The sequence below is a fragment of the Lampetra fluviatilis genome, chromosome 2 (genome assembly GCF_964198595.1).
Source record: "Lampetra fluviatilis chromosome 2, kcLamFluv1.1, whole genome shotgun sequence".
In the NCBI taxonomy this organism is placed as follows: domain Eukaryota; kingdom Metazoa; phylum Chordata; class Hyperoartia; order Petromyzontiformes; family Petromyzontidae; genus Lampetra; species Lampetra fluviatilis.
The window spans coordinates 3,278,401-3,306,309 of record NC_136276.1 but is presented as its reverse complement, the minus strand read 5'-3'; the positions used below and the strand labels follow the sequence as shown (position 1 = coordinate 3,306,309).

General features: G+C 43.7%; 1 protein-coding gene across 8 annotated transcripts in view; it reads right to left on the bottom strand.

The window, feature by feature from the left end:
• The window catches only part of LOC144939678 (tensin-1-like), a 122,148-nt gene that overhangs the window by 79,474 nt on the left and 14,765 nt on the right, over window positions 1–27,909 (bottom strand). For 5 of the 8 annotated variants that reach the window (XM_078866717.1, XM_078866719.1, XM_078866718.1 and 2 more), the window contains exon 4: window positions 6,626–6,664. In XM_078866717.1, coding sequence (XP_078722843.1) covers window positions 6,626–6,664 — 39 coding nt within the window. Of the gene's footprint in view, window positions 1–6,625; window positions 6,665–13,007; window positions 13,079–27,909 lie in introns of those variants that run through there. The other 3 variants (XM_078866723.1, XM_078866724.1, XM_078866722.1) reach the window with 2 other exon arrangements.

Below are 27,909 nucleotides of genomic sequence, written 5' to 3'. Positions count from 1 at the left end.
CAGATGGCCTTGCAGTGTCCGTACTGGACTAATATAGCAATAATTGGTGCATTTTTCCAGAGCGAACCATGGCCACGTGGCTGGCATGCAACGTGCATGGCTTAGGACATCATGCGATGGATCTCTTATGTCCGTGGCTTGAGAGACCACAATGTTTACTGGTAGTTTTCCAACTGTGCTTTTTATTTCTGTAGGGAAAAATTATTTGTTTTAAGTTATGTGTCAGTTTCAATTGTAATTTTGGTTTCTTTTTGCAGTTTTATATTCGTTTAATGTTTCAGTTTATAGTAATATTTATTTCGCAGCTTATCAGTTTTATAAAAAAAATTAAATACAATTCAATTCAATCAATCATTGGCAAGGTTGAAATCCATTCAGATGGATGTTTTTTTGCAATGGAGACCTATATGATGACACTGAGGCTTCCTGTATCTGCTGCATCTAAAACCTGCTCCCAGAGACAACTTCTGGCTACAGAAACAAATCCAAAACCATGTTTAGATTCACAGTGTTTAGATTTATCAGCCATTTGATATTGCACGAAAGAATATGAGATTTAGTTTCAGAATGTTGAGTTTTGGCTTAATCGTCTTCATTTAATTTTAATTTCTGGTCTGGCTAATATAACGATTACGCATTTTAGAAGGAACCATGATTGTAGTCATAGCCAAGTAACACTATGATGAGGAATGAGAAAGTGATTGAAACTGGGATCACTGCCCTTAGTGTGTTAGCCTTGGCGGCTTGAATGATGAATGCCAAGCCACAAGGTTTTCAAACACTGCTGCCCCTGCCTCCAACATTCCATCTCTAGGTGTTTACTAAGGGCATGCATGCTTTGGGTTAGGTCTGTTCACAACACATATTCCATCCTGAGCTAATCAGCATCCACTCAAGATTTCATCAAATTTAACCACTTGGCAGCAAAATATGATTGTACAATTTATATTTGAGCATGTTCACTGTTATGCAACTACAACAAGAACAATTTGGGCACATTAAACGCTAACAAGCTCTGTAAAAACATTTAGAAATTAGGAAAGTCTAACAATATATTTTGTCAAGGTCTGTGTGTCTCATGTTATAATTCTGTTACTGTGGAATCACATATACTTAAAGGTAGCCCCTTATGGACAGCATTACTATCATGTGGGGGGTAAGGCACCCCCACTCCCTGTTGAAACACAGTAAGTTTTTCTTCAGCAGTAAAACCTTTTTTTTACATTTCGTAATTGATGCATATGAACGCATTGTATGTTTTACGTATTTTTGACATTTATTTTCGTATTTAATATCGCTACATATTCATTACGATTTATTATTGATGTTTGGGTGAGGAAACGTCATGATTTGACCAAATATGTGTCGTGAAACTCTCCACCATCTCGACGTGGCCAAACAAATTAAACCATCACATGGTGCACATGCATATTGATTATTCTCCCATTATTAATAATATTGTTGTTGTTCTTCATCTCGCCGGCCAATTGGATGGCAATTCTCACAGGCAAAAATTAGGCAGTAAACACGATGACGTTTTGCTTGCAAATATGCCAAACATAATCGCGGACAAAAAAAATTATATTTAGGCTTCAAAACAAGAATCCAGGAAGTAAAAATGTGATGATATTCATTACAGCACATGAGGACGGATTTAAAAAATATATACTGCAAAAAAATACGTGAAAAATGTATTCCGACTTAATAATTATCAAATCAGAGCCCTCGAAATTCAACAGGGGGCGTCTCACCGTCTACGCTTAGGCGGTAGTTGCTGGCTGTTAAGCTAGTTTAAAAGTACTTCACAATCATGTAAGCTGATCAACTGACAAGGATATGATCTTGATCCATTCACATTTCAATACACGTGCTGTGGGTCTATCTGCACCCCTAGTGTTGACCACTCGCTGTCCATAAACATAGCAAAATCCACAGGAATGACCCCGTGCAGTATCCCCTCTGTATTTCTGTGTCCAGCCACTCACAACTTCAGATCCTGCGAGCTAGGCAGGGCTGAGCACAGTTGTCACCAGGATGGGAGACTGCCTAGGATTATCAGGGGTTGCAGAATTGGGCTGCAAGGGTGGTCAGTACATCAAAGGATGCTTAAATATATCTGCGCAGAGCTTTGAGTGTTCCCCTCTTATATGTGTGGGTTTCTCTGGTTCTCCGGTTTCCTCCCACATGCTAAACAGTCTGCATGGGTACTGGCTAAGCGTACAAATGCGGGACCCTCCGAACAAAGAGTCCCGAGACTCGGTGAGGCTTTGCTGGGTAAGGAGAATAATTTCTACAGTACGATATTTGGATGCGTTCCGATTGTTGACCATGAGAAATTCAACTATGCATTCATGAATGTCACTGTCCTACTGACAACCTAATATATCAAATGCAATAGCTGTTGTCGTTCGGCAGAGAATAATTATCATAGGACAAATATGAATAGTATTATGGAAATTAGTTGTTGTCCAGTATCATCTGGATACAATTTTTAACAATGAGCTGCTCGGGTCCATTTTGAATGAGCTCAGTTTTCATTGTGAACAGTGCGCATACTGCCTATGAAGGATCAGCTGCATCTGAGAAACCCAAACAACGGAAGAGTGAAAACCTGGAGAGGACACTCTGAATGAATATATATCGTATGTTTGTATGATCAGGCTTTTCGATACATATACTCCCAGAGCTGGTTGCTGAGAAACAGTGTAGCATCTTGACTCCAGTAGGATCTCTGCATGGAATCTATCAGCCGTCACCAAAACTCTACGTACGGCCACCCTTGCCCTCGTGTACCCCAGTGCTAAGTATCCGTATGTCAAGTTGGGGATCATGCGCCCACACGAATATTTTGGACGGACAGATCAACGGCGTCCTTCAAACAATAATGGGCACAATGAAACGCACTCCCACTGAGTGGCCACCCATTTCTGGCCAACACTGTTGCCAGCAGACCTCCGGCGGGGATGCCGCGACATCTGAACCAAGTGAGGAAAATCCGAGCAAAGCATCGACTTCCCGGTGACACCAAGAGCTGCTCGAAAACTCGTCTTAGATGCCACAAACTAATCTGGGATCGTGCCGCGCGAGACAACTGGATGAAGCGGGGCCAAAATGAGGACCGCTGGCGACGATGGTGGCGTTCTGCCGAGGTTCCTCATGGAAACCTCGTCGAGGGGGCCCCATCGTCGCTCCGCGTGGCTTCGCTCTTGCCCAAGAAAAACTGCGGCGGCTCCATCGGCCGCTTTGGGGCGGCGACCGAGCACGCTTGCTGCGCACGCCTTTTCCACAAGCGGAAAACAACAAAGATGATGACCCAGTGGACAATATTGGAAACAAACTACAAATAGCTTACAAACTTAAACCTGGACGTATAATTGACAAATACTTGCCATACGCTAGAAGACTAGAAAAACACACACAAATGCAAAACACATCCGTGCATATGTAGTTAAGAGTACAATCACAAACATACAAAAACTCCACCATATAGCCCTATAAACTTCTTGGTCAATCTTAATTGGTCAAGTGTTGTTAGTGAACATATTAAGGCCTATGTAGTGCAAGAGGAGGTGGTGTGGCCAGACCCAAGTATTGCCACCTTTGTCTCCCCTGTGCTGATTTATACAACAACACACCAGGTAGTTAATTAAAGTTGAGCCAATCTTGGGGAGGTCTAGGACAGCTTCAGATACCACTGCTATTGATATTATCCATGTCTGGGAATCAAACCCAGATTGCCAGATTAGTGGCGTAATGCACTGCTTCTCCCTTGCCCTAACCCCTACACACAGATACACTAAATGTATGCACATACATAAATACATATGATTAAATACAAAGACAAATATCCCCCTTATAGCCTCGACAGACTGCTGCGGCAAGTGCTGTTAGCGAGCACCTATGAAGGCTGGCACGGCACACGATGGGATGAGTGGCCAGCACCACGCCTGACCGCCTTTGTCTCCCCAGTGGCAATGTTTACACACTGCACCAGGTACTTATTTGAGGCTGAGTCTACCTAGGGGAGGCCTATGACCGGTTCAGATAAGTCACTATCACTGTTGTTGGTGGTGGCCGTGAGCGGGTTCGTAGTGCATACGTACAAAAGCTTACATACACAGACACTCCCGACGTGCCGTCATCCCTAATCCGAAAGGCTCCCTGCTTTTCCCTGTGAGTTCCTGAGTCTTGTGTTGTGGCACAAGTTCTATGAACGGAACCGGAGTGGAGAAGGCAGACGTGAGCCAAACAGGAAGGGACTGGCGGCTTCATGCAGCTCCAAGTGTTGTTTCAGCCTCACGAGGAATACGCCTACTCTCCAGCCCCCTTCCAAAACTCCCTACACCTTCCACCCTGAGCCCCCATCAAAATTCGCCCCAGCTTCAACGCCACCCATTTGTGGCCTTCACGTGGCCGGTATTCACTCTCTCACACGCACGGCTCATTTGCTAAACAAACCGCCCCATGCGAGCGCGCACTGCGCTGGCAAAGACGTGCATGTTGCAAAAAAATATTTGAAAAGTGATCGTTTACGGAGGATAGCGGGGGTGGTGGTGGTGGTGGTGGGGAAAGTGAAGGGGGGAAAGGAAAAAACGAAACAGTCGACCTAAAAGGCGGCCTTTTATGGGCACTGAGCGGCCAAATGGAACGGGGAGCGCGGACGGACCTTGCTCGTAACGAGAGGCCGACGTGACGCCACCAAATTGGGCTGCTTGCAGCGCCGCGCTAACAACGAGGCCGTGTGAACATAGTATAACGTCAGCCATTTACAATTGAAACTCGTTGAAGAGTTTACGGTCGCGCTCGAGAGGCCATTTGGAGTTAATGACAAGGGCGCAGATTACGGCACAGTCCCGCCGGAGCCTGAGATCACAGCACAGGCGACACACGAGTCACACACAGTCTTAATGGTACTTCATCCCTTTTCAAAAACGTAATTTACAGCATTACTTTTATTCCCGTTGAAAGTGCGCACGCGCGTGTGTGGGGTATGTTTTGTGTGCGTCTGTGTCTGGTCCGTAGATGAAATACGTGCAACGGCTCTTATCGAATTTTCCGCTCGGGCGTAAATAACTACTTTGAACGTGCTCGGATGTTTTCCAGCTACCGAGAATTGCGGCCTGTTTGCCTGGGTCAATTTGTCGGAGACGTTCTTCTGTACCAGTCAGTTTGCCTTTGGCCGACTTTTTTCAGAACCTGGATCGTCCAAGCCACCTTATTCCAGGTCGATTTTTTCTGGCAAATCCATCGCGACTGGAAAACGGCACCACAGACACGTTCCATCCTGAGCTCCAATAGAAAATGCATCCTGTGACTCATGGAAAACGCCGGAGGAAAATCCCGCACAGGCCTTTGGTGATGATCCCTGTCTGCTATCTGTTATTTTTATGATGATTCCTGTCTTGTGTGCACCATGAGTCATTTTACAGATGACCTCTACCCAATGTCTGTAGAGTTTCACCGATGGATGTCTACAGTGCTAGTAACTTTACTGATTCTCCGTGCATAGTTTGTCAACACATTGCAACACACATTTGCAAAGGTATTATTCTTTCTGTCTTAATCATTGTGATGAATTTATTTTCTACGAGCAAATTAAAAACATCTGGTTGCAAAAGAAAAAAACATGTTAAAATATGTTTAACGTGCCCGATACTTAACGAGAGACTTTTAGATTTATTTATTTTAAAGTTAAACTCTTTGTCAATTCACTCAGCTGGATCAAACACTCCGCATACCATGTCGGTCTTAAATATTGTTTCACCAAACTTCATTCACCATGCTCATCACTGTGAGTTTGTGAGGGGGCCCAGTACGGGTTTTTGCATAATACTTGCCACTTGCCGCCCAGTAATATAATGATTAATTTAATATCGCATCGTCGTTCATGCAAATTGCATCTCACAATCACTTAGAACCCATAGATAAGCTGCAAGGTTGCCAGGCAGGGAGCAGGCACCAATAATTGCTTTGCAGTTCTATATATATTCAGATGTTTTCAGCCAATTCGCGAGTGTTTGAACATGTGGGAGGAAACCGGGGCACCTGGAGAAAACCCGCATATGCGAGGGGGCAACATGCTATCCCAAACGGAAGGGACAGATGATATCAGTCCACACTTTCTGTACTGCATTCTGCTGGCAAGCCAGGGTATTGCGATTCGATGCACCCTGACCCTTCACTTATTACATTTTTTAAAAAGAATGTTAAAAACTGCTGCACCACCTCTCCAAAGAGCTTAATGAATATATCATCGGACAAATGAATATACAGCAACCCATAAGTTGCCGATCCGATCCCCCGGTACAGCCGTTGAAATGGGCACATTTCTTAATCCCTCCACCTCTGTCCATCCAGCAGTATAAATCGTAAACCACGGTTAGTTCATCGGCAGCTTACACACGCTGGAGTGAAGTGTGGGTGTTCCCACCTCTTTTAAAACATCTCGCCTGTGTGGAAGAAAAGGCAAACATATGAATATACCCTCCAGAATGGCTCTCTGAAGCTCCCCGTTGTGAAGACAAAACTGCAAGCAGTAGCGAGTGAACAAACAAATTAAGGGCTGAACCATTTTTTTTTACGTATCATAAAAGTGTGTAAATGAACAAGGAATAAAGCTCCTTACCTGGGTACGGCTCACAGGAGGCTCCACAGCAATCTGCCCCTGTGAGTGACAAAGCCAGGGCATCAACTGCTTGGAGTTTGGGTGGCACAAACAGGAAATTATATCACGTAGGTTTTTTTCCCGAGAAAAACAAAATTCTACCACTGGCAAAATAAAGCGGGCAAACACATAGCATGTGAGCAGAGGCATGCGGGTAACGGAATATGGCTTCCTCACTATAAACATGTGCTGTTGTGTTTAACATTTTGCAACGTTCACGAACTGCCAGTTTGCGTTTATGAATTGCACAAACCTCTGGGGGCACGCATGGGATTCTTAGAAGCAGGCCAACAGGGATGGTCTCAGGTTTATATACGGCATACTGCATGTGCACACGCGTGTATAAATGTTGTGTACTCAAAGGGGAGACCTAAACAAACAGCTGCAGTCGGAGGTCATGAGTGTGTGATGATAAATAAACAAGGACAGTCAAAAAATCTCCAATCTTTCACACTTTTATAAAAAAAAATGTAAGTGTATAAAAATTTAATCGGAGGCAAGAATTACAACCTGCTGACTGCCCTTGCTAGGTTTCTGCGATGCTCCTGTAATGTGTGCAGACTGAGGCCCTTCTTACAAATGAGAGGATGTCTCAACTGAACAGGCTCTCAGGTGGCTCTTAAGCAAGGAGGCGATTCATCGGTTAGTGACCAATATATAGCCATGATGTTGCAAACATCTCATTAACATGGATGTCCTGCTCCCACAGAAGAAGAATATATTTACTTAAACACCACATGTTTTTATTATTTGTTTGTGGTAGACGTATTATCATACAAAGATATTTGTTTCCACCACAGAGCTACTCTTCAGCGATACCAGGATTGTATCTGGGAACACAAGGTTCAGGTCCAGCGATCTTTAATGAAGAGCAACATGGGGTCTTCTGTGTCTTCAGGGCAGACAGGGGCCTTGGTTTAATGTATCGTCTGAGCGACGAAGATGGCACCTCCCGCTGCACGGTGTCTGGTAGTGCCATGCTGGGACGTTGATTGAACTCTGGCCCGGAGCAGAGAAGCGCATCTTACAGAGCATCCAGTGCCCCTGAGCTCTAGGGCCGCTAGGAACAATACAGAGAAGCGGGGGGTCTGGCTAACGTGAGTCTGAGTGACGGGCGTAGATACGAGGCGAGGGCATTTCAAAAAGGGGCCGTGGTCATGTGAGGTGCAATTGACGCCATCTCTGATTGTCAACGATCACGAGGCCCCATCTAAGAATGCTACTGAAAACACTTCTGAGTGGGTTCTTAAAGGACAAAGATCCAAGCACGAGTATTAAGCCAATATTTATGATACCCACGTTCTTTCAATTCCTGGTTTGGGGTTGACTTACCCCACCATTTCCTCTGGTGGTTGATACAGTCAGTGCCATTTAGTGGGTCATTCAGCAGTCTTCGTCCTATGGACATACTTGCCCCAGCCATAGGCACGTAGATTCCCATCACTGGTTTAGTGGTTTCAACAGATAAGCATTGCCCCAATGCTCATTTGAGCAGGAAATCACTTTCATCTTTGACTTGTAGCAAGACAATGTTATCCGAGCCACTGATGTGATAGTCACAACAAATATGCCATCTTTAAATTTGCTCATAGTACTTAATTTGGTGATAACCATATCTGAGGATGTATATATGAATACATAATAAAACACACATTCGTCTGCATGCTTACAAACTGCAGTCCGAAGGGAAAACGACAGAGCCTAAATAATGATGAATTAACGCACGTATCAAATGATGGTTCTATCATAACTGGACTGCTCTGCTAATTCGTTAGGAGTTCCTGGTCGCTTGGAGCTGAAATGTAACTGCCATTGGTGGCATAATTGATGTAGAATTAAATTTCGATTTAAAGCTTTCGTGACTGCAGGGATTCATCTTCTTGGTTCTTTCGGTAAAGTCACGTAGAAGGGAAGTAATAAAATAATAAAAATATTTTATTATGTTTTATTTTTAGTATTTTATTACTTCCCTTCAACGTGACGTTACCAAAAGAACCAAGAAAAATGATATAGAATTAGAAAAGAAAACACCCCAATAAATGCTTTTACCTGCTCCCAAGATGCACGTGTACCCCCCATAAGTATACCACTGTCTGATGTGGTTACAAATTGCATTGTAAACTTCCTAAACACCTGTGTGTCATCATAGTCTTGTACAGATAAGATTACGTAGGGACTTATTACATGTCAACAAAATAATAAATAATAAGGTTATCCAGATGACTACTTTCAGCTCAACACAGAGAAGAGAACCAGAGGCCATGGGTGGAAACCTGCATGCAGGAAAGTTCACAACGGAGGCTTAAGGTAGCTGATTGATTTTTTTACGATGCAAAGTGTGGTGAGAGTCTGCAACAGTCTGCTCACAGATCCAAGATACACCTCCATGAGATTCTAGAATTGATCTGCTGATGACAACCCAACGAGCCAAACGGACTGAATGGCCCTCTCTCGTTTGTAACCTTTCTTATGTTCTTTTGTTAAAGTGAAGTCGCGCTCAATAATAAGTTTGGCCTAATCGTGCTTGAGTAATTTTGCATGTGGGGTTAAAGCAGAATATCTGGAGAAAGCTCGTACATTGGGGGGGGGGGGGTGGTAACTGTGTAGCTAAATCATCAGGATTCAGAACACCGTGTAACGAATATGGACTCTAATGCATTAATCAGTTAATCTATTATCAACATGCAAATGTGTCCCCTTATTCAAATGAGCATTGTCCTGCACATTCATATATGTTTGAGGCCCTGAGCTCGTAGTGTAAATTACACATTTATATTATAGCAACCAGCATCTCAAAAGAACAGTTTACTTCTCAAAAATTGGGCCTCGTGTTATTTGTATGCTGGAGTAATCCTGGAATCAGTCAACGCCCTATGGAGAAGTGTTTGAACTCACAACCTTTGGGCTGGATATATAGGTTTGAGTCATGTTATCAACTAAAGTGTTTCCATTAATTTTGTATATGCTGTGAATCCAGTGACCTGGGTTAATTTCCCAGCCATGATTAACATCAGTGGCGAGTGAGATCTGAACCAGTTCAGGGCCCCCGCTTCACCAACCCGCACTGACCATGACGGTGAAGTGCTGTAAAACAACCCCCCATAACAGACAATGCATTGCATGGATTTCATCCAGCGATAAATGACAATGGGCTTGTCATTTATTTTACGTAAAATTAGCAATGCAACCAAGAGTTTAATTGCACATTTTAGCACTGCCAGGGGATTCTATTGATGACAATATAATGGGGAAGATCTTGAAGGGATTTGCGAAGACATGATATTTACCCCCGCGACAAATGATGGGGGAAATGTTTAGAATTCCAGAAAACAGTGGCTGTAAAGATGATGGACTTTAAGCAAGCGTTTACCTCCAAAGATGGAGCAATTGTTATGATGTTGTCCCTGTATGGCGTCCCTGGCAAGATAGCCTCAATACACGGACGGTTGCGAAACAAACACTTGGGCTCAGAAAGGAAATGTTCTGCAGGCAGTCACAAAGTTGCTGTGGAGGTCCCATTGGTAACGGCCGCTGTGGTTGCTATTAATCTCTGAACTGTTTAGACAAATTTCGATTTAAAGCTTTCGTGACTGCAGGGATTCATCTTCTTGGTTCTTTCGGTAAAGTCACGTAGAAGGGAAGTAATAAAATAATAAAAAATAAAACATAATAAAATAATTCTCACGACGTTTCGCCACAACGCAAGCAGCCGTCCTCAGGTGAAATCCAGGTCTGTCGAGGCGACAGCGTCTGAATGAAACAGCACACGAGCTTGGAGCATATATATAAGCTGGGCGCCTTGACAAGCCTAATTCATTCCACGCTGCTTCTGCCACCACGCACAAGTCAGACGCTCACGCAGGCACCGCTGATTGGATGTGCTTGGTGAGGTGCCCGAGTGGCCGTGCATCTGCGTCACCTGATTTACACGGTTTGGGTGCATTAAGCAAAAAAAAAACTTTGCCAAATTCTGCTTCACGGTGGACATTCAAGATCCCATGATGTCGTTTGACAAAATATCTGGTTATGTGTTACTTGGCGTCACGGTCCAAAGTTGTCAAACTTGCAAGGTTACTCGAAAATGACCTGATCATCCAATTGGATAAAATTACATAGCAACATCACCCCCTACTGGCAGACCATACCCGTCTGTGAAACATCGTGCATTCGCGATAGCATTTAGCTATGAGAATGGCACAAAGACCAAGCGCGCTAGTTACTATCATTGCGCATTGTATATCTGACCAAGTGTATAACTGTAGATACCCCCCAAGTCAAGAGGGTACCTCTTTTTCACAGTACCCAGCGACTAGGCAGAGCAACGCGTATCCCTGTGGAACTGCGCAGGTTCCCAGCAAAGTTCTATAGATGGCCAGGTTCAAGTGCTCCCCTCTCACGTGGCCACGGATACCCATCATCGGAACGGCGACGCATTCGGCGTCGTGAAATTGGGAAGAAGAAGAAAGCACAGCCGAGTGGCGGCCGTCTCAGGGTGTGCCTGCCCAGCTGCAGCGTGTCACGCCTCGGGAGATTGGGGCGCAGCACCCGTCCCACGCTGGCGAGTGTGCGAGGGAGAGCGAAACGGGTGCTCACGAACATTCGGAAGGCGTAAATGGGTGCGAGGTGAGAGAAAGTGAGTGAGTGGAAGCGGCAACCGGCGTGCGAAAGAGAGAGAGAGAGTGCCGGGGAGGACAAGTTGGGTAGATGTCCATGGAGTTTGGGAGGGAAAGAAAGTTAGATGATGGGGATGGGGTAAAGTGGAAACAATTGATATGGGGGACAATTGTTTTGTGCGCGTGTGTGTGCGTGTGTGTCAGCATGGTCAAGGATTTGTGTGGGGAGCAAAAGTGTCGTGATTTGCACCCTGCTTGACGAATCCCAAGTTTGATTCCCGCTCGCAGCCAACGTCAGTGATGAATATCTGAACCGGTCCTGGGACAACCCTAGGTCGACTCGGCCCTAAATTAGTAGCTGGTACAGTTTGCAAACATTCGCATTGGGGAGACAAAGGCGGCCGGGTGTTGTGCTGGCGACCCACCCCCTCATGTGCTGTGCTGGACGAAAGAGGTGCTTGCTAACAGCACTTGCCCGAACAGTCTTTTAAATGCTATACGGTGAATTGTTGTCTTTGATCAGAATTGTATGCCATGATAGGTATAAAACTACTTACACACCCCCGTCGGTTCAACGAATTGTCACGATTCAGGGTTGCAAATTCAATTTTAACATCGATACCTTGTACAACGTTGCAGACGACCATAATTTGTTGTTTATATTGATCGATGAATCGACGCATCGTTTTACCTTGCATATGCATTGAAGTGGTCATGGTTGTGTGAGTGTGTGCATATATATTTATGCATGGTCTCAATGCGCACCTATCCTGGCACAAGTCCCATGGTTATGTGGACAGAAGTTTATGTGTGTGTATTAGGGTGAGATTAAGTGTACATGCTTAAGTATTGGAGCATCACTGAGGTTGTGTTATTAAGCAAATGTCAGCGTTGAAGATTCCTCGCGTGTAAGTTAGTTTTACTTCAATACTATTTGAAAATATCAACGCTTCTATGGATCTATGTACAATGTCAAGAATTTGTATCTGATTAATGCGGCCAGAGGGTTACACATTTATACAGACGGGGGGAACTATGACCAGATGTACCGGGATGGTGACAAATAGAAGCGCGTGGAAATGCACGGATAAACTTAAGAGTGAAACGAGGGTATATTTGAATCAAGAGGAATTTTAATGAGATAATCTGTGGCCATGCTATGGCCCAAGCGTAGTGGGTGGGGTAGCAAATCGAGCCGTCGTCTCATTACGGCAAAAAAAATTTGTGACAATCACGCCAGCCCCAATTTGACACGCGTTGTCTCGGTGGAATATCAGCACGCGCGGGTCGCATAGCGACTCGCGATCATCACACAATGCTCCAGCACCCAGATTTATTTTTAATTCAAGAACATAAATTTGAACACGCAGATTGAGCGTTGTGCACACACACACACGCGCGCGCGCACATTCCTGTGAATGTATGACACATGGTCGCTGCCGAGAAAAAAAAATTCGCTTGCACGCACGTGCTCACGAATACGTACACATGCAGAAACCCGTTAACTTGCACTTATAAGAAGAAAAGTCGCACGTACACGCACGCACATACGCACATCTCATGCACGCGTAAAGAGTCATACGTACCTACATACTTGCTCACTCGTATACACATTTTCTCAAACAAGATGCAAACGTCAACGGGTGAGCAAAGTGCTCTTGTGCGACAATCTACTACTTAGACTTCACCATACCTTTCACACACGCCCGCACTCACACATGTGCACACACCTGCAGACGCATGCTCTTTGCCCGTCTGCCCGCCCGCCCGTCTGTCTCTTGCTCTCCCTTCTCCTCCTCGTCTAAACCCCCGCGGTATAATGATTGACCAAATAAACCACGAGCCACCCACCCCTCCCACCCCTCTCCCCTCGAGCCTGAGTGTGGGTGGGTGGCTGGCTGGATGGCTGGGGGTGGGGTGTGGCTGCGTGCAGAGGGCCTCCCACTTCCTGTCTGCAAGTTCGGTCTGACGCCACCACCACCACCAGCGTGGCTTTGCTTGAAATGCTGAACCTCTGTCTCACAATGAGCTCCAACTTTTTTTTTAGTTTTTCCCTGGATGTCCACCCCCACCTTGCCATGCTCTATAAATATTTTACCCGTACATACACATCTTTCTCGGTAGTAAAAAAAACAACCTCATGGCCATCAGAGCCACCCTGGCTCCCAGCTTCTCAAAAGTCTCCCGAAACACAACCACCATCATGAGGGCTCTCCATTGAGGTGTTCCTAGAATGGACGCATGAAATAACATTCTTTCTGCCAGCCGAAGAGGAGGAACCCATCAAGGGAGAAATAACAAAGAGGGCCAAAGCCACAAAAATGATACACAAAGCACCATATGGCAGATTTAACGTCCCACGAATTTTGGAAATGGGCAAGTGATATATTAAAGTAGCAGGACTCATATCTTCATTGGTAGCTCTACCCCAAGGTGTACATTCCATGTTGCTATGTCGGGGACAAGTTTATCCAGAGGACCACCATCCTGACTGGGTTAAAAGTGTCGCGCTTAGGATCCTAAACAAACATTGTTTGCACGAGCCTAAAGTGACACGCCCTGTAAAGTATTTAGTTAGTTATTATTGAAGTGGATTTTGTTATGGATGTATTTAAAAAAGCATAATAAATGTAATAATTTACAGCCTATGTTCAATCGACTGTTGGATGAAGGCCTGCCCACACCGTGTCAGTCATGGGGATTGTTTGACCATACTTCACCACACTGGTCAGTACACATTAGCCATGGCCGGTAATGGAAATAAGGTCGCCAAGGTTCATAACGCAATGCAGCACCGCTCCCTCAGAACCATAAATAACGAAAATTAATGTGAGTCTGTACATGCTTTGAAAGTTCTGTTTTACAACAAACGTCCCCCATTCATTGTTGATTTTATGGTGGGTTAGGCTATGTAACATTACATTACATGGCCTAACCCAAAAAACAAGTATGAATCATAATATTGGCTATGAAAAAAAATTACGTGTTAAATTTCCCTCGAACCTGACTTTGCCTAAAAAAAACCATCACTATTACTGTTGCAAAGTGTTTTTACCCTTATTATTTGTAACAATTTTGTAGCTGTATAATTGAGTCTCTATTGCTGTCATATAACTAAATTGAAATAATTTCATTCCAGAGTTGTGCATCTCAAGTCTGCTAATATTTATTATCATGAACAAAATTTTATTTCTGACTGAAATTTTAATTTCATTTATCCAAGAAAGCCTCATTAAATCTCAGGAATTTTTTTTCGAATGGTCCTGCATTGGCATGTTTGGTCAATTCCTTTTTAAGGCTTATTTTGCTAAATATGAACACCTGGAGAATAACCAAACATATCCAGGGTAAAACAAAGGTCCGCACAGACAGATCCGTACGTCTATTTTCCACACTCCTAACCCCTGCCTCCAAACCGCTGGATTTCAGGCATGGATTTATCAGCGGCTGCATCGCTATACATTGACAGTGCCACTCTACATGTGCTAAAGCCAAAAGTGTGTTGTGTCATGCGTGACCGGAACTGAGGTGTATCTCACTGTACGAGCCACTCAAATCCATTGACCCTAACGGAGATATAGGAGTTGTGCTCATGATGGATATCAGAAGGGAGTGCCAAGGAGTGACCCCCACTGGGCCCGTGCGTCACTACGTGGACCTGCGTGATCCATTACCAGACCAGGGATCTGTTTTGTTTCAAAGGGCTCTCATAAGCTAATATGGCACACCCACACACAGATAAACACTGACAGATAAACAAGTGCACGCGCGCGCGTGCGCACACATACACTCTCCCGCACATACTCGAGTCTGCTGTTTATACCGTTAAGGATTTCCTTTGATGAGTCATTAACAGATGTTGAAAATTGTTTTCTTTCTAAATGTCTGTTTCTGTCGTCACCCGTCTCACCCCCCCTCGCCCCCACATCCTTTGCTCTGCTCTCTCATCTCAATAATTTCTCCCACTTCCATCTCTGATCCCCACCTCGCTTTTGTCATTTTAATCTGCTTCCTTACCTTGGCCTTTACAGCCCCTTTCTCTCCCCCCCATACCACCGCTGGGGCCATGCTGCTCTCACTGATTCTCTCAGCCCCATTAGTAGTATATCTCTAATGTAGCTATTTTATTAGTGACATTTCTCATTCTCTTCTGTTTATTGTATGTCTCTTTAGTATGTATGTTGAACTTCTTTCACACCGTACGTAGCCAACCATGCTAATCGAAGATGCGGGGGGAAGGACAACAGCCACTCTCCTGGCCTCTCATTGTATTTTTTTTCCCCAAAAGTATTTTGTTGAACACACGATTCATGGAAAACACACAGACGCCATATCAGGGAATTGACGCCACTATAAACACAATGCGATGTACAATGATTATTATCAACGTTTTTTAATTTGAACTTGCCTATGCCATGTGTTTCAATACACTCTACATCCATGGTGTCCACTTCACCCATTGTATATTTTACAACTACCATCACGTTTGACAGGCTGTCTCTCTCTGATCCTATCTGCCGCATGCTCTACATGTCCCATCTCCTTCACTCATTTATTGCATTCGGAATTCATAGAGACGTCATCGTACACGGCCCCGTTTCACTAAGCCACAACTGCCTTTGCGACCACGTGTCTATCTGAGCAGTAAAATGCCAACATAAACTCTGCAAAAGAATGAGCTACTTTTGGCAAGAAAAAAACATTTTGTTGACATTTTCGTTTAAATTTAGGCAGAAGCACAATAAACACGTGGAATTTAGCACTCACTCTGGAATTGGTGTCTGCACCTGTGCTGTTTGGACAAGGATTTTGAGAAAGAGATGGGAAGAATGGACTGTGGGGTCCCTTGATACCAAATGTCTGGCACAGCAGGTGGTAGACATTTAGACACAAACACACGTGGGCGAATACAAGCACACACAGCATGCACACGTGAAGACAAATAGATTGTTGGGGCAATTGCTGATTGGCATTATCTCTCACAGCTGACATAACACACCACCGGGTGATGTGACAAGCACCATATCCGGCTGCCTTTGTCTCCCCAGTGCTGATGTTTATGCACAACACCAGCTACTTATTTAATGCCGAGCCAATCAATGGGAGCCCTTGGACAGGTTACGATATGACTCGCCACTGATATGGTCGGAAGTCGTACTTGAATCACAGGGTTCATAGCAGAGTTCATGAACCATTGTGCCACTACTAACCAACACCAATATCCGCAATTCGCGACCAAGTTACGGTGACGTCACCACGTCGCCTGTGCCAGGCCAGGTGCACTTCGAGGCCACGTGAAGTGTCGAAGGCTCGCTGACAGGAGGTCAGGCGGCAGACCCAGGTGCCATGCGTTGTCTGACTGAAATGACTAGTAGATGCACCAGCTGTACCTCCTACTGTGCCAACTTGCCACTACTCCTCACACACCTACATACAGAGGTAACGTTCATCTGCACGTGTGTACATGAACTTCCCTATTGTAGCCAGGACACCACAGAAGGCGGTCGTGTCACTCGTAACAGGCTACCTCTACTCACCCCCCCAATTCCCCGACTACACCCCTACATAGTTTATTAAATTTAAGCTAAATCAAACCTTAGTGGAGGACTGCATTAAGGGTGTTCATGGTACTGCAGTGGCGTATGCTCGCCGCTGCACTGCAGTGTTCATATACGAGTGGAGGAAAACACACAAATACAAATGTGTTCCGTATAGCCTCAACAGACTGCTGTGGAAAGTGCTGTCAACGAGCACCTATGAAGGTAGGTGGCAACGACCATGCCTGGCTGCCTATGTCTGTCTGGTGGCGATGTTTACACATCACACGAGGAACCCATTTGAGGCTTAGTCGACCTAGGGGAGGGCCAGTACCGGATCAGATCATCGTCACCGTTGTTTTTGGCCGCAAGCGGGGATCGAACTCGGGTCACTGGGTTCGTAGCACGGCGCCCTAACCGCTGCATCACCACTCCCCACATACCCCTCCACACACAAACACGTGCACGTACGCTTACATCCACACCATTAAGTTAATAGACGCATGCACACAAGAACTGAAGCACACGCACAAGCATAACACTTCCACCCCCTCTTCCCATGCCGCGCAGCCTTTGGTGGTGCCGGGACACGGAACAAAAGAGCCCTTGTTTGTGTATAATTTCTCCAGACTTACAAAAAAAAATTTGTTGTAAACGTTGTAATGGGCAATACGTGAAAAAAAAATCCTCTTTTTACCACAGGGTCCCTGGTGGCGCCACGTGGCGGAATGCCACAAGAATGTGAAGGCTGCATCCCCACGGTGGTAGGTGTGTGTGTGTACAAAACAAGGAAAAGTATTCCGGATTCTGACCACAGGGTGACTTGCAAAGGAACCCGGCATCCCAAGGGGGAAGTAGGCACTTAGCCAAGGTTTTGCAGATTATAGCGGGTGAATTGGGCATGGGACTGTGTTCGGGATTGTATGTGAATTTGTGCACGAGATTGCACATGGGATTGAATGTGGGATTACATGCGGAATTGTGCGTGGCATTAACTATAGGATTGTAAATTTCGATGTAAAGCTTTCGTGACTGCAGGGATTCATCTTCTTGGTTCTTTCGGTAAAGTCACATAGAAGGGAAATAATAAAATAATAAGAATAAACATAATAAAATACAATTCTCACGACGTTTCGGCCACAATGCAAGCAGCCGTCCTCAGGTAAAGAACAGGTCAGCTGCTTGCGTTGTGGCCGAAACGTCGTGAGAATTGTATTTTATTATGTTTTATTTTTATTATTTTATTATTTCCCTTCTACGTGACTTTACCGAAAGAACCAAGAAGATATAGGATTGTATTTTAGATTACGCGTGGAGTCGTGTATGGGACTGGGTATGGGGTTCGTGAGTAGAATTGTATATTGGACTGTACATGGGATTACGGGTACCACGTTGGCGTGATGTTAAGGAGTTCGCCTGGTATACAAGAGGTTGTGGGTTCGATCCTGACCCTGACGATTGTATATTTGGAGTTTCGTCGCGTGGAATTTTCACTGGGTCCTCCGGTTTTTTTCCTCCACAATTACAAACACGCATTTCAGGGAATTTGGCTGCAAAACACTTCTACGTGATAAGCCACTTCGTTGAGTTATCATTTGTGGCCAAGTCGCTTCTGAAAAAGAGCTATATAGGTCAGTGACCCTTACCTAGTAAAATAAAAAAAAGTTTAGTTTTTAGTTTATCATGATGTAGAGTGGTGGCACAGTGGTGCATTTGATTCCTAGTGATGCCGTGATTTCTGATTCGGTCCTGGGCCTGCTCCCTCTTCACCACGCGCATGGACAGGCATGGTGAAGTATGTACAAATAGCTCACGTGACCAACGTGGAAAGGGCTTCATCCAGTAGTGGATTGACAAAGGGTTGTATTTTAGTATATTATGAGACGTGAGATGTTTGTGTGAAATTGTACATAGGATGGTGTGAGTGGAATTGACGATTGTCAGTGGAATTAGGTGTGGGATTTCTCATGAAACTACACGTGGCATTGTCCGTGAGAACTTGCAATTGTCCGTCAGACCGAGTTTGGGGATCATGCGTGTGAATGCGCATGAAATCGGGACCGCACCGTAGGACCGCGCGCGAGATTGCGAATGGAATTTACGCAAGAGCAGCGGCGTAACGACGTGCGTGTCACGTTGTGCGCACGATGATGTGCAGGCCGTTGCAGTCACGGTCGAGTGTCAATGTGAAAACCGGTGGGCGAGCATCTGAAGTGTCCCGCCGAGTATCCAGTCCTGGCAATGAAATCACAGTGAACACCACTCTCCCTGGGGCCGGTTGTGTTAATGTTCCGCAGCGCTAAGTAGACAGAGAGGGCACAGGCAGGACGGGTGACCAGGGTCAGGAGAACACAAAGGGCCCTTTGAACAGAGACCGCACTCCCTAACCCACATACGTTTGCGTGCACAAAACGATCTATGTAGCTATCTTCTTGGTTCTTTCGGTAAAGTCACGTAGAAGGGAAGAATTATTTATTTTATTATGTTTTATTTTTATTATTTTATTACTTCCCTTCTACGTGACTTTACCGAAAGAACCAAGAAGATGAATCCCTGCAGTCACGAAAGCTTTAAATCGATATGTAGCTATGTTTACGTTTACGCATTTTTCGGCCACCGGAAATCCTCTTGCTGACAGCAGAGAAACACTACCTGGCAGAGGACAACTTTGGACCCCTCAGCTCAGGCTGCCTGGATCGCTTTGACACGGAGGCTTTCGTGACCAATATTATCCATAATAAAAAAAATAATGTGGGTTAGATCGCATACATATACATGCATCGTTAACCCACCACCACCAGACACGGCCAATCAGTAATGTTTCTGACTTAAACAAGACGTGTCAATAAGTTATTAATTCAGCACACCAGTGTGTTGGAGAGTAAACCCAAAACATTTACAATTTGAGTTGCGACGTTTCGCTGGTGTCTGGATCGATTGTTTTGCCCGCAAATGACATCTATTTTGATTTCCCTCTAAACTGTACATGAACGAAGGACAACAACAAAAAACAACTTGAATATGAAGTTTCTCGCGCCATTAATGATGTCCGCACTGAGAAAGTAGAACACTCGTAAGACACGGCAACTGCCATTCGTGGTAATGCACCGCTTAGGACGAGAGCTTGAGATGCCGTGTGATGTGGGCTACAGGCCACTGACTGTAACAATTCTCCAAATCGACTATGCCAAACGAATTGCTTGAATAAAACAAACAAAACTAAAAAAATAACCATTCTTTCACTTGATGCAGCTAATTCGGCTGTGACGGTCCCACCTGATGACGGAGACTTGTGTTGCCTCCGAAACGTCGTGATTTTTGTTTTTATTTTATTTTATTTTCATTAATTTTGATGTTTTACCTACGTGACTTTACCGAAAAAACCTAAGAATATAATAACCATTCTGTTAATGAATGAACTGTTCGTATAAATCGTTTAATTATATTCTTTGAGTTTTTCGTTTAATTATATAATACAATTATTATTAATGATGATTTCATGTATTATTGAACATGTTTTAAAACAAATTCAAACGTGCCACACATGCAGGGAGTGCAGAAGCAGTGGAGCGCACACACAATCAAAGCAAACTCACCACCCTCATCATCTTTATTATTTAGCGTGTGCTTGAGTAAGGGAGGGAATAATGATGCAGGTGAGTGGTTTGTTAAAAAAATATTTAAATATAGGCATGCACACGCCAACCGTAAGTCAGTCAATATATCTGCTGTAAATGAAGACCATTGAAAGTAACATTGGCCTCATGGATGTTTCTATGTTTTAAGAAAAGTGTTAATGATGGTGATGACTTTTTAAATGCATTTGCCGATTATAACAAAGTCACTATGGCCACGACAAAGCATCGACCACAATTCACCCCACATGCACACGCCTCTGGTCGTGCATGCTGCAAGAGGCTGTGAGAATAACAGCACTTGCACCCCAGTCCCTCGCGCTCAGTGCGGTCCGAAATCGCATCGATTCGCCTCCACGTCAAATCACCTACACCGGTCCTGAGCTCCCTCCAGCTACAAGACCGAGGCGGCAGCATGGGGAAAGGGAAGGCAATATAATTACAAAGAGCAGAAAATGATGTACAGTTTCTCAATAAGTGGCACGGCTATAAAGGGAGACGAGTGGAGAGAGGAACCGGGGTTACGCTACATCGGCCAGCGGTCAGACCAGCTGCCCTGCATTCCCTGCACAGAGGGCGGAGTGTGGGTTGCTGGGCTCTCGTTAAACACAAGGAGGATGGTCGCTGAAGGTATGGTTGTTGAGGGAGAGGTGGGTTGGAGGGTTGGCATGGATTTTCAAATTGTTGGTTGTACGTTGAACTTTTTCTCACCGTACGTAGCCAACCGTGCTCATCGAAGGACAACAAACTAAACACAAAGAGCAATTTTTAAGAAATGAGTTTTCAATTTAGATTTAACAGTGCATAGCTCCTCCAGTGATTTCTTAATATCGGAAGCAAGAGTGTTCCAGACGGCCGCAAAAGCGCATTTGAAAGTGCGCGATGTTTTTGTTCTACGGCCAGCAGCCAAAAGCCTCCGCTGCTGCGAGGATGACCGGAATTCGCGTGATGGTTTATGGTATTGTGGTTCATTGTGGCAAGCAATTTGTGTGTAATGAGCACGACCTCCTCACGTATTCGTGGTTGGCGGGCGAATTGATGAAGAGAGAAGGAGGGAGCACTTGAGGTGCTCAAGTAAACACGAGGGATAAAGTGCCCAGTTTGGCTTCTTCAGCTCACGTAGGAGCAATAATGCGAATGTTTACATGATGAAACATTTTCTTCAGTTCACTTGGCAGCATTTGAATGTTTCGCTTGTACATTTTGCAATTGCGCTCATGTTTAGTCTATTATTCATAACATAGTTCATATAATTGCAGCTTTGCAACTGATAACGTGAAAAATGTCACCACATGGACACACGCCACGCAAAATTGTTTTTAGTTTCTCCATGATCTCGCTCACTGTTCATTTTCGCCAAAAAGTCTGGCTTTGTGGATCGCTCTGCTTGCCTCTGAGCTAATTCACATGGTGTAGACAGTTCAACTCACCCAATAACGGTACGAGGTACTACGCCAGCAAATTCCTGATGTGGAAATTCAAGACGCCGTGACACCATTAATCAAATTAGGCCATTACATACTGGTGCCAGAGAATTAAGTCACCAATTCTAAAGCAATCCACTACTAAACGTGGTAAAAATGTACACAATTGTTTTTTCCTTCACTACATTGCTTTCTGAGTCTTCTTTGTAAAAAAATATTAGCATGGCATTCCATTCTGACCTGACCATGTATTATATAAAGAAAATTTAATTAAAGAGGCAGAAGAATATTTCAAGCAATTTATCGTAATTGATTGGGTTGTACAGAGGCAATCAGGCTGTCTGGGAGCATGCGTTAATTCAGATTCAATAATGACAGGCCTCACCGAACAGTGTGCTGAAATACAAGGCTGTCATGGGGTGTTTTTTTGAGAAAAGCAGAGAGGCGAGGTATTGTGGTGGAAATAAAAGGCCCTCCATGATATGTCCTGAAGCCTGCATCCTCTAAAAAAGGTAGCATCACGTGTGTTCCAGTACATGCTGTAGCGAAATTGAAATGTTACATTGGGAGGGTGAGATTGAAGGTGGAAACCAAAACAATCTGGTTTAATTGGTCCTGCGGGACAGACTAAGTGGCTATAACCCAAGGGTCCCTGCAGCTGAGCCTGGCTCCTTAAAAGCTGTAAACACTGCCACTCCGAGGAGGCACGCACACTTGTCAGCTTGTAAACTATGCAAGGCATTCATACATGACCCAGGTCCCTTGCACATTTCACGTGAAAATAAATATATACGCAATGGGCAAAATGAGTTGAATGCCAAGTGTCGCAAGGGTGATAAGAATTCGGGCGATTCACTGGCGAAAAGCTGGTGCAGCTCGACTCAATGAAGTTGCAGTGAGATGAAAGAATCCGAGAGGAAGCAAACAGGTGAGGTAGAGAGTTATTAAGACAACACACAGGTCAGCTACTCAGAAAAGCACATGTTTAGATCAGACACCTATTTTTACGCAGTTTCAACTAGATTTCCTACAAGATTTTAACAGATCCACGCCATATCACATTTACAGCACATTTCAGTAAGTGCCTCATGCAAAAAACTAATGGCCACGATGGCATGAAACTAACCTATATGAAGTAAACGTTTATATGTATGTATACATCAGAGTTGGCAGGTACAGTCAACCCAATTTCCAATTAATTTGTTTAAAGTCACATGACATTCACTTAAAATTGGCTGCAACTTTTAGAAATGCTCTGAGAAAAATTTAGAACTATGCAGATTGTAGTTTATGATTTATTATAATGTAATGAGACCTTTTGTCTTTAAGATAGGCTTGTTCCTCATGATCTTTGCGACCTAGATGGTGTATCATAATGGGCTCTCAAATGGTTCAATTTAATTGGGATTTGTGAGCTCTTGTTGTGCTTCAATGCAAACCATCACCCGTTCGCCATTCCCCCCCCGGTCTGAGCCGACCATCCTCACTTCTCTCCCCGCCAACCCCTCCCCCAAGTCCCATATTCCAGCGGCTTGTGAAAGTAAATACCGAGGAGACGTGAAGCTGTGAGCTCTGCTCCCATCCCCGACGTCCAACTTTCCCCACGGATATAGCGGGAGGCAGGGACACGAGGGCAAAAGTGTGCATGCAGCACTTTAATAAATGGACGCTTAATGAAAAGGACAAGCCAAGTCAGTTCCAAGGCCCGCCCCTTGCCACAGCCCCCCAAGGAGCTAATGAGGCCATAAGGAGCTCTGCTCGGGGCTCCTTACAGAAGCCACGGCATTACGGGAGTGCCACTTGCTCACAATGTGCTAACACGCTGTTGTCTTTATGCGGTTGCGCAACCATCTCGTTCACGGGTTGAAAATATATCACAGTCATACTCATTGGTTTTTTCGGTAAAGTCACGAATGTATAAATAAAATAAAATTTAAATAAATTTAATTAAAATAAATCACGACGTCTCCAACGCAACACAAGCGCTCATCATCACGACGTTTCATCATCACGACGTTTAGAACGCAACACAAGCGCTCATCATCACCTGGTTTTATTTGTTTAAATTGTATTTTATTTCTACATACGTGACTTTACCGAACAAAAACAATGAGTATAATTTCTGCAGTGACGAAAGCTTAAATCCTAGATTATATCACGGTCATTAACAAACGGTGCCTGAGAAATGAAAGCTATGCAATGAGTTCACATGTCAGGACAATAACCCTTCTTCAATGGGACTTATCGCGTTAGACAATTGCACAATGTGTGGTGATCTAAAAAAAATAAAGTAGCGACATGCTGAAGAAGGAAAAACATTGAAGGTTTTCGGCAAGCAGATACTAAGACTAAAATGCATTCATACAAAAGCATTATCATCTTTATTTATTTTAGATTATTTCGTTTTATGATGATGGCAAAGTCTTTCCGTATGTCATTGTACTTGAAAATGAACTACAGGAAACATCTGGATCACTTCACAAAGAAGGTTGCAAAGTTAAGCTACAGTGACAATTAGTAAAAGCAAAGCCATGTGCAACAAATTTTGACTTAAAACTTTCGTGACTGCAGGAACGAAATATTATATGATTCTTTCGGTAAAGTCACATAGATAGAAATAAAACATAAAGTGATTAAAAATATCACGACGTTTCGATCGCAACACAAGCGGTCGTCATTCTATCTACGTGTACAACAAGTGCATCGAACAAAGAAGAGTCATTGTTGGAGATACACAACTGGAAAGACACAAGTGAGTGCATCCCTGCAATTAGTTGCAACTACATGGAGGTCTTCTTGAAGACAATTTAAAGCCATTTTTTGCAGAACTTTTTTTTCAATTGATAATTGCAGTGCCAAAATCAAACATTTCCAAGATGTACTCATCAAAACTTTATCGAGCTACTTAACAAAGATTTGTTATAAATGAAAAACAAAAAACTTAAACAATAAAACCATTATATTCTTGGTTCTTTTGGTAAAGTCACGTAGAAGGGAAACAATAAAATAATAAAAATATAAAACAAAAAATTCTCACGACGTTTCGACTGCAACACAAGCAATCATCATCAGGTGTGACATATACGTTGAGACAGATATCACAGAGATACATAGAGAGAGACAAACATAGGCACACAGAGAAACCACTGTGTCGATGCCTGGTTGATTACGTAGGGTGTTGACTGTTATGTTATCCGACTCTCTGTTGTATTACATTACATTTCTAAGTATACTAGATTTGTGTTTCTATTTCATTTATACCTGATGATGATTGCTTGTGTTGCAATCGAAACGTCGTATGCTAGTATTTAATTTATTGTTTTCTCTTTATATGTGACTTTACCGAAAGAACCAAAGAGTAATTCCTGCAGTCACGAAAGCTCGAAATTAAGTATGTGCCAGGTGTCTTCAGCAACGGAACGTAACGGGGATTCCAGGATGCTTTCCATCTCAATTTGACACCAGCGTTCTGGTACATATTCTGCACACGGCATTGTGATTGCCACGAGCTAAACGTAGCAGAGGGATCGTGGCATTTTTTGAAAAGAATGGTTTTGATATATATTTTTTTGCTCCTTCTGAATTGCCTCTTTAGCTCCAGTTGCTTGCATTCTGCGTCATCAAAGTGCGCCGTTAGATCAATAAATATTGATTGATGTTTTGTTCATATTTAGCAATATGAACAAAACGTTGACGCTATATAAATGTTAATTGTTGCTGCTGGTCACGTTCATTCTTCCCCTTAGGGGCCCTCCATAAATGATGTCACGCGATTTTGGACGATTTTTGACCCCCCCAAATATGACGTCACAAAGCTCTGCCCCCCCCCCCCCCCCAAAATAAAACATGCTTCAAATCGCTTTAAACTATTGTCATTATAACGTGTAATTAATGTGCCGCTGCACTCTAATGTTGTAGGAGAAAATATTTATCAAAAAGTCTATTTAATTAAGTAGAACGTGTTGTCTATATTTATTTAAAGTTGCACATTTTGATGTGATGTCACATTTCTCAACCCCCCCCCCCCCTCGTCACACATCGTCACAAATGTCTGACGCCCCCCCCCCCCCCCACTAGGTGCGTGGCGTCATTTATGGACGGCCCCTTACCTGGGTATACCATGGAATGCTTTACTTGTTTTTTCAAGATGCACAGGTGCATTCAACCTTGTGAGTGCTAAGATAACATTAGTATGTTCTATGGCAAATAATTGTAGATGTAATACTTTTCTAAATATAACATTGGATCGCTAAGAGCTTGAAAAATATGGTGTGGGAGGTTCCCCACCTGCGATTAGCAGGGTTGGCTACATACGGTGCTAAAGAAGTTCAACATACTACATCCTGAATGTTTGATGTTGTATGCACACACACACGAGGGACACGATTAAAATGTGCATGAGGGATTAAATGCATGAACAAATCAACTAACAAAATACTCACACGCATATTTCAGCAGTACTTGTGTAATACACAGTGATCCATTCATCGATACCCCACTAAAATATTAGGGACTACATTATCGGCAAAACAATATTTTACTTGCAAGCCTCTCCATGTCTGCCACCGATCTCAACACACCTGTTACATCGTTTATCGCTCTCGCCTCGAATATACTGAAGTCATCACGTTCGCAATACAGTATCTAATCACCTGTTGAGACGAAAGTAATATGTTATAGATTTGAAGCTTTCGTGACTGCAAGTATTCATATTCTTAGGTTTTTTCGGTAAAGTCACGTAGGTAAAAAATTAAAATGAAAAGTAAAATAAAAAGTAAAGTTTTACTTGATACAGCAAGCGTGCTGTGACGGTTCCACCTGAAGACGGAAGCTTGTGTTGCCTCCGAAACGTCGTGATTTTTATTTTTATGTTACTTTTATTAATTTTAATTAAAAATTTTTACGCACGTGACTTTACCGAAAAAACCTAAGAATATGAAAGTAATAGGGGTTATTAGAATCCGTTGGGTATCTTTAAAAGGATCACCCTGTATATTTACATTTTTTGTGTGCCTCAATTGACCACCTTGAGACGCGGGATCCCTCTCCTGGCTGAAGACTGGTAATGCATGCACGAGCACAACCACGAACATGCATGCATGTGCCTATCGACTCATTCATGTGCACACACAGGACACCACAGAGAACCAGTATATATTTATAGATTTGAAGTTTTAGTGACTGCAAGGATGCATACTCTTTGGTTTTTTCGGCAAAGTCACGTAGGTAAAAATTTTAATAAATGAAAACAACTAAATTAAATTTCGATTTAAAGCTTTCGTGACTGCAGGGATTCATCTTCTTGGTTCTTTCGGTAAAGTCACGTAGAAAGGAAATAATAAAATAATAAAAATAAAACATAATAAAATACAATTCTCACGACGTTTTGCCCACAACGCAAACGTCTGTCTTCAGGTGGGGACAACGTAGCGAAAACACAACCAGTATATAGCCTTGAATAGACTTGAACACGTAGGCTTCCGTGACCAATATTATTCGTAATAAAGGACGTTGGGCTAGATCGCGTAACGACTGGGTATCTGTGCAAAAAGAGCTTCATTGCTCATCGGATTCCTCCAGCCTAAATAAAGATTCGGATTCTGAAATATAAATCTATCGTTAACCCACCTCCCCCCTCTCAGAAACCGACAATTAGTAAGGTTTGCCACGTGAACAAAATGTGGCAATTTGTTATACAACTTACGAATCGGCTATGTCGGGTGGAGGTGGTTTGACGACACATTAATAATTAATCACGCGATCTACCCAAAAACCTTTACGATGAACATAGAATAGGCTGTTTGGGAAAGTGGCATTCGTGACCAGACAGACTTGTGCACAAGCGGCAAGTGTGAAATCAAATATTTTCCGGCCGCCTTTGCTGACGTTTCCACACTCGGTGCTGATGTTTAAATCGCCCCATAGGAGAGGCCCAGAATCACTGATGATGCCACTCGTGTGGCACCATCACTCCCCACAAACCCATACACACACACGTAGGCACGACACGTACAGCAACGCACAGGTGCACGCATG